The sequence below is a fragment of the Coenobita brevimanus genome, chromosome 22 (assembly GCF_032717465.1).
Source record: "Coenobita brevimanus isolate Jiangsu-jjx chromosome 22, ASM3271746v2, whole genome shotgun sequence".
Taxonomy (NCBI): Eukaryota; Metazoa; Arthropoda; class Malacostraca; order Decapoda; family Coenobitidae; genus Coenobita; species Coenobita brevimanus.
The window spans coordinates 10778843-10792122 of record NC_136975.1 but is presented as its reverse complement, the minus strand read 5'-3'; the positions used below and the strand labels follow the sequence as shown (position 1 = coordinate 10792122).

At 41.2% G+C, this 13280-nt stretch overlaps 1 protein-coding gene across 1 annotated transcript in view; it reads left to right on the top strand.

Annotated features, from left to right (window-relative positions):
* Window positions 1-13280, top strand: part of LOC145392421 (cell adhesion molecule Dscam2-like) — a 331196-nt gene that overhangs the window by 37698 nt on the left and 280218 nt on the right. Inside the window, exon 4 of the mRNA XM_080266830.1 lies at window positions 9718-9856. Within this exon, the coding sequence (XP_080122956.1) occupies window positions 9718-9856 (139 nt within the window). The remainder of the gene's footprint in view (window positions 1-9717; window positions 9857-13280) is intronic.

The following is a 13280-nucleotide window of genomic DNA, read 5'->3' as shown; positions in this document are numbered from 1 at the left end:
ACGAGGTCCAAAATAAGCTTTGACAGACAGTGAACAGAGTAAGATATCGGTCTAACCATACAAGAGAGGCAGAAGGAGAGCTAGTACAAGTGAAGTGTAAGACCGTGGTACCAGCACAGACAGTTGTCAGTACCCATTGCGTTAAAAGACAGAAAACCCGGAGATGTCTTACATCTTAGTAAATTTCAGACGGCACCAAATTGTTGCGTGAGAGTTAGTGAGAACGGGACATGCTATTTACCCATTATCAACATAACCAAGGGGCCAGTGAAGCTAAACCCAGGACAAGTGTCGGAGATGTACCATGTTGTTGATGAGTCGAGGATAACTTATCTTAGCCCCAAGGAACAGGACAGAAGTCCACCTGAATTAGTGCAACCAGAGGGCGAGGCAGAAGGTGACTTTGTGTCACCAGTAGTTTGGGTCGATAATGCTTTGTTACCCCACATGGATCAGGCACAGGATGGGAGTGACCGAAGTGCGGCACTTAATTCAATTCTCAGAGGGTTGAAGTGGACATATTTGTCTCAGTCACAGAGGGACAAATTGAGAGAGTTGATATTGGATAATCATGCACTGTTCATTCTTGGTCTGAAGGAAATTGGGCACCCTTAAAGTACCTGAAGCCTACAATGATGCTATCGACTCTGAACCCGTGCATATGCCCTTGTATGTACATCCCGAGCAAGAAAGGAAGATCATTTCCGAGATGATCGATGAGATGATTGATAAGGATGTGATTGAGGAATTGAACACTGCATATTTAGTCCCCATAGTCTTAGTCAGCAAGCTGGACAGCAGTAAAAGGATGTGTATTGATGATCGGGCTCTTAATAAAAAGGTCAAGATAGATATCCAACCCCTACCCCAATTAGACAAATTAGTAGAGGAAAGTGCTGGGAAAAACTTTTACTGCACTCTTGATATGAAAGAAGCCTACCTCCAAGTTCGGTTGGATGAGAGCTCTTAAGACTTGACAACTTTTACTGATGGGGTTAATTTGTTTAGATACAAGCGCTTACCTTTCAGATTGTCTGTGAATCCATCTATTTTCACGAGGAAAGTGCAGCAAATTTTAACCCCTTTAGTTATAGAAATTTGGTGCCGTAACTACCTAGACGATGTTGTGATTTGGGCAGACTCTTTCGATCAGATGCTAGACCGACCAAAGATTACCTTTGGAAGATTAACTGAGTTTGGGATGAAGCTGAACGTTAGTAAATGCTCTTTCATAAAGTGAAAAATTAAGTTCTCGGGACATGTAGTGTCAGAGAAAGGAGTACGCCCGGACAGTAAGAATCTTGAAGCTATTGAATAGATGTCACGACCAACGAAGGCCAAGGAAGTGAGATGCTTTGTGGGCATGTGTAACCTCTATTGCAAGCACATTCCTGACTTTGGTAACATCGCCAGTCCTCTCACTAATTTGCTTAGGAAGGATGCAAAATTTGAATGGTCAGAGGAGTGCTAGAATGCATTCTTAGTTCTTAAACGAAAGTTAGTGTCAGCTCCAATACTAGTAAGGCAGATTTAACTAAACTGTTCGAGTTACATACAGATGCTTTAGCGACTCACACATTTGCAGAGCTCTTATGCAACTGGAGGGTGAGAAAGATCTGAGACCTATTGGATACTTTTCAAAAAAGCTTTCCCCGACAGAAAAAAAAATAGAAACAGATAAGGAAACCATGGCAGTAGTGAGTGCATGTAGATTTTTCAACCACTATTTATGGTGCAAATCTTTTTCCATCGTTACTGACCATAGATAGTTAACCACCATCCTTAAGAAAAAAACTTAATGCCCACGTATGTCGCGTTATGTGTTGGAAATGAGAGACTACGATTTTGTGATAAAATATAAGTGAGTGAATCATTATGTTCCAGATGTTTTAAGCAGACCAGTAGGGGCAATCGAGGAGGCCACAGATATAACACAATCTAATGCAGAATTTTGGTGGCTGGGCCTTATGGTGGACAAGGTCCGGGAAGCCCAGAGAGCAGACCCAAGGTGGAGGCAGGTAATTCAGTATTTAGAAGGAGTTCAGTTACCCAGGAACTTGTCTGGTAATCGTCCCATTTATGCTTTTGAAATGAACGAGGAGATTTTGTATGTGCAAAGAGAAGAAATGGGAAAGTCTAGACTCTTCCTGGTAGTATCCAAGTCTTTGGTTGCTATTGCCTGTTCAATTGTTCATAACTCTTCACACCTATGAGAACGCAAGATGGTAGTCAAAGCAAGACAGTTTTTCTATTGGCCGTCTCAATTGACTGATGTGCGACATTTTGTTAAATCATGCAAGTCGTGTCAGCAGTTCAAGGGTCACAGGAAGATTGTACACCATTTTAAGGAATTGCCAGCAGTAGATGATAATGGTCAGAGGGTTGCAATAGATCTCATAGATTTGCATAACAGTAGGAGTGGTCACAGGTATTGTCTCACGGTGACAGACCATTTTTCAAGGTATCTATATATCCACTCCCTTCGTACAAAATCCACCAAAGCTTTAGCTGAAGAATTTAAGAAGGACATCTGTAGGTATGGCAAGCCGCAGGTAGTTATCATAGACAACGAAGGAGAATTCACCAGTGCAGAGTTAAGAGATTTTTTTAGGAGAGCTGGGATTAAGCAAGGATTCTGTCTACCCTACCATCCCTGAGGAAATTCAGTTATTGAGAGAGCACATAGGAACTTAACCCCTTAACCGCGGGGCGTCACTTTCGTGACGCTTGGGAGCAAGGGATCATACCACGGGGCGTCGCTTTTGTGATTGTGTGTTATTTTGAATTCACCCGGGCTTCCAAGTGGGGGCTTGTATCATCTATCAGTACTGCCAATGTCCAACACTAGTCAGCACTCCTAATCTCATCTGTACTCCCATCCATTGTTGACAATTTAGCCATTTCTCCCCGTTCTTGACTCCCCTCCCTACCCCCCTCCATTACCCTATCCTCTCGCCTGCCCGGCCGTGCTACAGCTAAGTAAATTTTCCCTGGAATTTTTCACTGATTTCATCCATTGAAATAAGCCCTATGTCCTATTCTTATACCAAATAATATATACAAGAAAGAAATAAGGTAAGTGAGAGTGCCATACACCTGCAATTGGCTAATTATCACCTGACAACACCTCACGTGCACTCGTTCGCTAATTTTCGCTGTTTTTTTCCCCTTGAAATATGCTGTATAATCTATTTTCGTAATAAATATACATGTAAGGAGGGAAGGGAGAAGCCTAAGTGATATTTACATTCACCTGGAACTACCTAATTTATAATGTATTATCTAGATTTCCTGCCAATCATTTGTGCTATACATAGCTGTTTCAAGAGCTAACATTGGTAGCACTGAATATCCCCTAAGTAGGCCTCTACCACGGCCCTCCCTTATCAGTTTACTCTCATCTTCCGAAGTAGAGGTACGTCTGTTTCTTCTTGCTGACTTCAGGGACTTTTTCACCCCCATGCAAAGGGCCCTGTGACCTTTCCCCCCTACTAAACCTCGTGTGGAAAGAGGTAAAGAGCTGACAATTGATAAAAGAGTGACTACGCTCTTTCTATTGAGTAAAACAGTGCAAGTGGAATTGTAAATAATGTGTAAATAATGTGTAAACAGCAAGTGAAAGTAATGAATGTAAATATACGTGAACAATGGAAAACAGTTTTATAAGTTACTTCAAGTGACAGTGCATAACAGTGTAAATAAAATGTAAATGTAAATAACGTAAATAAAATAGAGAACGTAAATAGAAATGTAAATGAGTAGTATTATAAGAATACGAGTATATACCCTAGGAGTAATGAAAATGAAAGTTTCACTCTAGCATGTCTGAATACTATGAGTTATGAGGGTGAAGATGAAAGTGACATTCACTCTCAATGCTAGTATACAGGACGAGAAAGTGAATGCTACATATTTTACTGAAAGAAATTGAATCCCTACAGTGACAATAAACTAATACTACTGAAGGAAACTTATGGATAAAGACTGTAGATATATATAAGTGTTATATAGTAATAGAAATATAAAGTGTGAGGGGTTTTATGAATAATAAATGACAGAGTACCAAGAGCGAACTAGTGCCAGTGCGACGGTCAGACGCGCTCGTAATTTTCATTGCTTTCACAGTGGGTTTTTTTTTGGAGTATGGATCCCAAACTACTTGAAAATCATAGAGTAGTGTTTATAGTGTTAATATCTGGCTGTGGTAATCATATTACGGGTTGTCGGGAAGTGTAAAGTGGAGACTTCGTAACCCAACTTCAGAGGTCTCCACAAGTCCTACGGTAACTGACGAAGGCTCAACAAACATTCCAAGAGAAAGCTGAAGGTATGTGCCATAAGCATATATAATTTTAATATTCTAGGACTAATAACTGATTTTTGGCAAATATTTTTTGAGAGTCTGTCGGAGCCTGAATAACCCCGCGGCACACGCAAAACATCGGTAAACATGCCTGCGGTGTAGGGGTTAAAGACAGTACTGGCAATCTTGAGCCAAGAACACCTGAATACGTGGCCTGTGCGACAGTGGGAAAGCATCGAACGAAGCAATGCATACGTCCCTAGGCACATCAACGTTCTTTGTTTTTTATGGACGTCATCCAAATTGCGAGGTAGAAGATTTGCAGTTGCCCACTGAGGAAGACTGTTAGAGAAAATAGATTTCAAACACATGCTTTAGTAGATACAATGTCAGATGACAGCAGAGTACCTTAACAGGGCAAATGAGGGACGTAGAATGACTCTCTAGAAGCAAGTGAATTAGTTTGGGTCTATGTCAAAGAGTGCTTGCCTGGTATGGTATCAGTGCTAAATAGAAAGTAGCAGGGTCCTTCCAAGATTGTCAAAGTTATAGATCAGGGTAGAGCCTATGAGTTAGAAAATGTGTTTGATGGCATCATCTTGAGTAGGGCAGCTGAAAAGGTCAAAAGATATGTTGAAAGAGATGCCTTATTGAGTATGGTGGACCACAAGTTTTTGACCAGTGAGGAGGAGGAAGAGATACTGCCTAGTGTAAGATCCCGGAGACCGCCTGAGAGGTTGCAGTACACGTAGATGATGGGTGTATGGTGTGTATATTGTATATACTTTTTTTTTTTTTTTCTTTGAGGACGTCTTGTTCTTGCCTTAACTGGCTGGGAACATGGAGTCAGGTATGCCCTTCCAGATCTCTCCAGACTGTACCTATGTTTTTATCTTTTTTACCAGTACCTATGAGTTGTAATTTTGGGTCAATCAATAGGGTTGAGTAGCTGTTTAGGGTATGTCCAGCTTTTGGAGAGATGAGGCGTGGAAGCTGCATGTTTGTCAAATCGAGTGCACCATGGTGTATTGACCGTCGTTCTTGCCTTACCTCAATTCTTTTTTTTATTTAGGTCAGATTGTTAGGCTTAGTTAGGGAAAATGAGCTCTCACACTTAGGACTTTTTCTTTATTTCTCAGATTTAGGGAACTGTACATGTGAGGGGCAGTTCTACCTGAAGATCTCTGCCTGGAGGTTTCCTATTCACTTTGAGAACCTCGAGTGCCGAGTGTATGTAATACCCAGACTGCAGTATAGGATTGCTCAGAGAGAGAGAGGAAGTTTCCAGTTTCTCTATAGGGCTTGGAGAAGTTGAATTATGGGGCTTTCGCATGTTAGGAGAGGTAGGTAGGTTTCGCTTGGTCTCTCTGGACACAACGCAGTGGAGCAGCTAGTGATACTCTTAGCTAAGCACATTTCTCCTTGTAGCAGGGCATTCTCCTTGAGTAATATACCTGGTGAGTGACATACGTCGTCAGTTGCATATCGTGAGTAGCATGAGAAAATTTACTCACGGCAGAGGATTTTTTTTTTTTTTTTTTTTTATGGAGAGGATAGCCGCCGACTGATCTCGAGCATGAACCTTATGTAATATCCCACAGTCGCAGTATAGGACACGTTGGGTGGTGTTATTGGAGGTGTGTAGATTAGTTTCCCTTCATGAGCAAGGAGTGTGTCGAACACCCCACAGTAGCAGTATTGAGGGAGACTGGTCAAGTAGGTGAACTTAAAAACAGAGTTTAAGTATGGGTACTGGGTATTTCTGAGGAGTTCAGGTCCAGTCGCCCGAACTTTTGGTCCTCCTTAACCGTGGGCGGATGTAGTACCCGGAAGTGATAATGAGTTGTATTTTGTTTATTTCATGACCAAAAGTTTGGTTTAGGGGGAGAGTGTGGCCAGGGTATAGTTGTTTCCATGTGGACGTGATCAGAACGTAGATTAAGTTACTTAGTTGCTAAGTCATTTTTTTTCCTACTGTAATTTACTAGTATTAAGTCTCTTTATAATATAAAAAATCTCGAGTGAGAAGGAATATGTGCTTATGGTCACATAATCTAGCATCATGCACGCATGCGCAAGTGGTGTGATACACGATGATTTTTCATTGCTTTTTCGATGTAAGTGTATAGAAAGAGGTGTTGTAGAGTAATTATTGTAACTACAGAATGTCATTTTTTTCGTGTAATCGATTGTAAGGGGAAAGATATCACATTGAGTCTATCACGAGTCTATAGTAATGAAATTTTAAATTGTTTAAGCCATCATCCTCCCCCCCTCCCTTTTCCACCACGAGTAGACTGATGTTTCACTTGCTCACCGGCCGTGAAACGTGGCAGATGGTTGGTGCGGTAGACATCCTCACCCCCCCTCCAAGGAATTCTAAAGTGTGTAACGATCACGCGAGGTGACGCCATTTCTGTAGTCTTTGGAGAAGCGAGTTTGTGTTCCCACTCACCTCCCTTGTATTTCTTGAGCCGGATAGTGAGCGGGTCTAAGTGTGGAGGTCAGTCCCAGCGAGTGAGTCAAGGTCAAGGTCTCAGTGTGGAAGTCTAGGTCAAGAATATGAGGAGATTGGACCAGTGAACTATGACCTCTGAGAGACGGTTGTGGATAGCCACACTGGACTGAACCTGGGACGAAGGAGCTAAGTTTTGTGGCATTTGACATTAGGACCATATATACAGTATATATATATATATATATATATATATATATATATATATATATATATATATATATATATCATCAGCCATAACTAGTCTACTGCTGAACAAAGGCCTCTCCCATCCTTTTCCACGAATTCCTTGACTGAGCCAATCTTTCCCACATTTTCCCTGCAAATTTCTCTATCTCATCTCTCCATCTCCTGTCTGGCCTTTTTCTTCTACGCTTACATTCTCTTGGTGTCCAGTCAGTAAGCCTCTTGCTCCATCGATTATCCCATATATATATATATATATATATATATATATATATATATATTAATAACGTGCCAACTGATTCAGGATTATTCTGTAAGGCTGGTAGCTAGGAAGCTTCTACTCTTTTTTTCTTTTTGATCTTAATACACATTTCCTCGCACTCGAACTTTATTGTTTGTATAACCCTTGAGAACTGATGGTATAGAGCTTACCTAGTAGAGTGTTAATGTGTAACCTTAGAAGCATTTTGGGGAAATTGCGAAGGTTGAGCTTGGGTTGGCCGAGTTGGAGACTGACCCCGTTATTTTAGCATGCTACCACTCTTAACTTGGTCACTTGAAAAGCAACAAATGCAACCGAAGAGGCCGCTACTGGGAGAGAGTCTCCATCAGGCTGAGTTCCCGACCGTTCCAGCATACGTAGTCATCATCTGTGACTTGATTTTTGCCCCTTTTGACCATGCAAAAGTCAGGATCGCAGAGGTGACAGCATATAGGCCACCTCACTTCAGGCACTGCAGCTTTGCCAACCCCCAATAGCTCCAACCCTTGTGAAAGCATATGTAGTCAGTCAGGCTTAGAACATTCCAAGTCCCCACTAAGAGTGCCTTCCAAAGGTTAAACCTGTGCATGGTTCTACAGGTTTGTGTGTCCTCTTTACTACCAGATGCAAGTCAGAAACAGGATTGAAGCTGGGGGTTCCCCTCCTCCATCGTCCAGATGTTCGGATCCTGTAGGTTATACCCAGTAACCATCATAATTGGTGATAGCATGACAGGGCTCATAAAGTCCTGTCAATCTGGCACCCGAGGAGGGACCCCCGGCAAAACTGGGAAAGGATTAGCCAATGCACGCTGACCTTGATGCCTCTTCCTCTTCCTAAGTTGTGCATGATGTAAGTTTTTCCAGAGAAAGAATACAAATCCCACCCTAACTTACCAAATCAGGGGAGGACTCACCACGGACAAAGCATTAGGTCCCTGACAAGGGCTATCCAGGTCTGATTGCCTTTTCCATCTCTAAAGTGGACTGCCAACCATGCCTAGCGAGATCTACCCACTCTGCTTGATGGCCGTTGGGTCAAGTATCTCATTTACCCTTTGACAGGTCTTGTTTTTAGTCCTGCGGGGTGTATAACCACCTCCTCATTGGCCTCGGCCAGTGAAGCTGGTGGATTAGTCTCCAATGACCCGACCATGAGACATATAGTACTGGATTACATGTCACCAGCAGCAGAACAGTCTCTTACCTGATTTATGGGTCACCCTTATTGTTCAGGCTTCCACATCACTCTGATCACCACAGCAGGCAAGCTTTCAACACCACTCACCAATTCATGCCACGTGACATTCTATATTAATTACCTGCCCGCACCGCTCACCACTCCACATCACTCACCATTTCATAACACGACATTCCATACCAGTCACCCTACCACACCATTTGCTATTTCATACCATTGTTATTCCACACTACTCGTTATTCCACATCACTCACCATTCCACACCATCTACCATTCCATACCTTTCATCATTCCACACCATGCATCTCTACACCACTAACCACTCCAGGTCACACCATTGCACACTACCCTCCATTCCATACTATTCACAGTTCCACACTACTCACCTTCCTTTCCACTTACCATGTCACACCATTCAACCTCCCACACCACACACCACATAACACTACTCACCACTCCACACCATTCACAATACCACACCATTCAAAATACCACACCACACATCATACTACATCACTCATCATTCCACACTACTTACCTCCACATCGCGCACCACTCTACACCACTCATCGTTCCACACCATTCACCATTCCACACCACACCACTCACCCTCCATTTCCACTGACCATTTCGCATCATTCATCTTTTCTCCCCCACCACTCACCATACAAATCCACTCACCACACCACACCGCTGAACATACCACACCATTCACCACTCCACACCACACCATTCACCATTCCACACCACACATCCTCTTTTGCCACTCACCCTTCATTCATCGTCATCATCCACTCGTCACTCGCATCCACACCTTGCACCCTTTCTTATTTCCATTGCATTTCACACTACTCACTCTCCATGAGTATCCAGTTGTTCTTGCCACCTGAAGAACCATTTCACACACACACACACACACACACACACACACACACACACACACACACACGCACATTGTTTTCATTGCATCAAGAAGCGTGAGATTAGCAACGCTGAGAAACGAGGGTTGGGGGAGCCAGAATTCGTATGCACAAAGGAACATAGTGGTTGACACATCTTTGGTATTCTGTTTAAGCTTATTCCAGAGAGAGAGAGAGAGAGAGAAAGGGGATCATCACTGTTTAACTCAATTAAGGGTAGTGCGTAAATTATAATAATGTGAAGAGAGCGATGTACGAAACATTATGAATTATGGAAAGTAGCAAAACGTATTCACCCACTTACTGTACCTTTACCCTCAATGTGGTGCAGGACCACCGTTCGTGCGTGCCATGGCCAACGTGACGTCCGTGGCTGGTGAGGACGTATATCTGTGGTGTCCTGCTGGAGGCTACCCCGCCCCCTTCATCACCTGGCGGAGGGATGGCCGCCCCCTACCATCCTCACTCAGGTTAGTCTTCCCTCCTGCTTGACTGGCCGGCGAGTGAGGTCTTGCCTGCCCTAATTTGGCTCGTCTTTTCAAGCTGCCACGTGAACACAACAGTGAACTGTATTACACTGCAGACTGTATCAAATTTTGCCATTCTTTCTAGTGTTTCCTATTAGAAGTACTGGTTCTCCCCATTATTCCTTTGTAGCCTGTTACTCTCTTCTTTTCCCTGTGTCTTTCCTTACTTTCCCAAGCATTGCATTTTTTCTGTTAACAGTATAAAGGAGGATAACTGCAGTAGGCCGGTTAGCCCATGCTCAGCAGTTGTTGCCAAAGGATATGGCACAGTTACCAGATGAAGACAAGGATAACAAAGAACGATGCTTTCGCCCATCCACCAAACTCTTCGGTTGAAAGTGTTAGGAAAGAGTGAGAAGGAACACCGCGCCAGAAACCGGCATAAAATTTTACAGGAACTGAATGGAGAGCATACTTCTGTACCACATGAAGCTTGAGACGATTTTGATGACCATACTGTAGATGGCATAAGATGTCTCATACCTGTTTTTTTTTTTTTTTTTTTTTTTAGCACTTTATTTAACGTATATACTTTAACATTCTTCGGTATGTTGTTTATATCGCATTATTATCTACATAGTTTGCTTTAACAACATACAAGAGGATATTAAGGTCTAATGTGCAGAATAATTTGCCAATGAAGAGTTGTAATATCTCCAAAGCCATTAGCAAAACGATCCTTATACTAAAACTTTTCAATTCATATGACGAGGCCTATTTATATTAATACTGAAACTTCCGATCGTATAAGCACCAACAACATCGCTGGTTGACTTCCTTTTGCTGCTCTTCCCTATTTGTTTCGTGTGATAATTTTTTAAACGTACAGGTATTTTACTTGCCTGGCCTTTCTTTCCTTTCCTAGTTTTTTTTAGAAAAAGCATTTTAATCTTTTTCCCGTCCCATATTTTGCCCTCCCGTTTATGTTCATTTTATTTTCAAAGCGTGTTGTGCTGTTGTTATATATTGTCCTTGGTTTACCCTTATATTACAAGCTCTTTCGTCTCTTTGTTGTCAATCTTTTTCCTGTATTTCCCTTTGTCGTTTGTAACCTCCTCTCCTGTACTTCCCTGTTAGTTTGTTACCATCTTTTTCCAAAGATTCCCAACTTCTTTTTATTAAACTTTGTAGTAGGGTTGAGAATAAGGACAAAATCGATTATGAGGTCAATCAGTTATAGGAAAAGATTACATGGAAGGGTCAAACTCGTCCTGTGTGCCTGTGTGTGAAGGAAATAACTAAAACGGTCTTGACATGACAGCAGTCAAACTTCTTGTATGAGTTGAGGATGACCCAAGAGGTCAACCTACCCTTTATGAAAACAGTTCGTCAGAAATGAAAGTAACATGGAAGGGTCAGCCTAAACAGTTTTTATCCGTTGTAGATTAAACTTTATGGAAACATTCACTTTAAAATAAGGATAAGGACATTCAGTACTGATAATGATTAAGGGTCAAAGTCACCAGGAGTGATAAAAGCCACACGTACTGGGTAAAATCAGTTCACACACACTTGATCAACCTGAACTATACTCATTTTTTTTTTTTTTATCGAGGCGAAGATGCACTTGACAAATTGGTGATTATTGGCTGAATGCAACATTACTTCATAATCTAGCATTATTAACTGACAACAATCATCTGAGGGGGAAATTTGGGTTGGTAAATCTTTTTTGGACATGTTGCATTCAGCCAATCATCATCAACCTGTGAAGTACATCTTCGCCTCAATAAATAAAAAATGGAGTATAGTACTGATGAATATATTAAGAGTTTAGCTAAGTTTTAGTTGATTTTGAGAGTAATCTCTCAAAGATCAAGTCAAATGGTCTGTCATTAGATCAGTTGGTGAGCGCAAGTGCTGCACTCTCTGTGTGCTGCTTTTTGTAGTAGTAGTAGTAGTAGTAGTAGTAGTAGTAGTAGTAGTAGTACTATTGCCTATTTAATCTGATCTGAGAAGAGGTGAGCCTGAAGCTTTTGACAGTTGGCAGCTGATTGGTTGTCCAGGTGAATTCATTATTAACGATGCATTTTTAAATTATTTTTACTATATTTGTTTCAATAACCTTTTGATAAGATCGTCCAAATAAAATATTATACATAGTTATTTGCATAGGTTAATTTAACCCGACACGTCCCGACCGATTTCCACCCTCCGGTACCCCCCAACCCCGAGCTATTATGGAATTTGTGTTTTTTTTTGTTTTTGTTTGGCTAAAACCTCTGCTTTTGTTGAGAAACAAAGGAAAATCACCAAGAAAGGGCTTACCGGAGTTCATAAGTGGTCAAAAGAGGTGAGCCTCCCCGCGTCAGGTAATGTATTCTGTCACTGAGGTGTCAGGCTCTCACGTTTTCTATGGTAGGTAATTTTGGAAGAAACAACAAACAACACGTCAACATTTATTGATTTGGAACTAATAAACAATCACAACAACAATATAATGGTTATCAATAAGATATACAGGAAAAATAAGCATTGTTCCATAGCGCAAGCATAGCGAGTTTGGTCATTTTGGTTACACGCTATTTGCTAAGTTTCTTGTTTCAAGAAACATCATTTTTTCTGCTTGCATAATACTGTTTCAATGACATTTTACCATTTATTACTTTATGTAAATGTTTTCAGCTGTTTAGATTCATTCGATGATATTTAGCATAATAATTGTGCATACCTGCCTGCTCAGCGCCCTCGCCATGACTCATCTCTCAACATACATTACATTTGTTTTTTTACTTTCATATTATTGTTTCCATGACATTATACCAATTTTCAACCAATGTAAATGTTTTCACTTATTTACATTCCTTACGAGGATATTTAGTGAAATGCTAGTGCATATTCATGTAGCAAGCACACTCGCTACCACTCATGTTTCAACTTACATTTTATTTCTTCAGTTCGAATATACTTCCCCACTTACATTACACCCGTTTCCAATATATACTACTATTAACATATTTACGGGCCTTATTTTTTACACTGAGCGTCAGAATATCGTATCTATATGTACTCGCTAGGAATGTTTTGACTTAGAATATATTTATAAACTTAGACAATAATTTTCCACTTACATTACACCCGTTTCATCTTTATACTACTATTTACATATTTACGAGCCTTTTTCTTTTATGCTAGGAAGAAGGAACCAAAGGCCATGAGCCCGCAATAACAGTTCCCTCCAAGAGAAAAACAAAATACAATTCCTGCCGTCACTAAATCGTAGTTGCTGGTGATCGCCAGCTACTTCAGTACCACAAGTTGGTCTACCCTGTGGAATCGAAATAGTCACATGAGTTCTGAAATCCCTTCCATCATGGTTACGGATGCACCTTACGTTATTTCTCGACGAAATCATCTTTCACATACT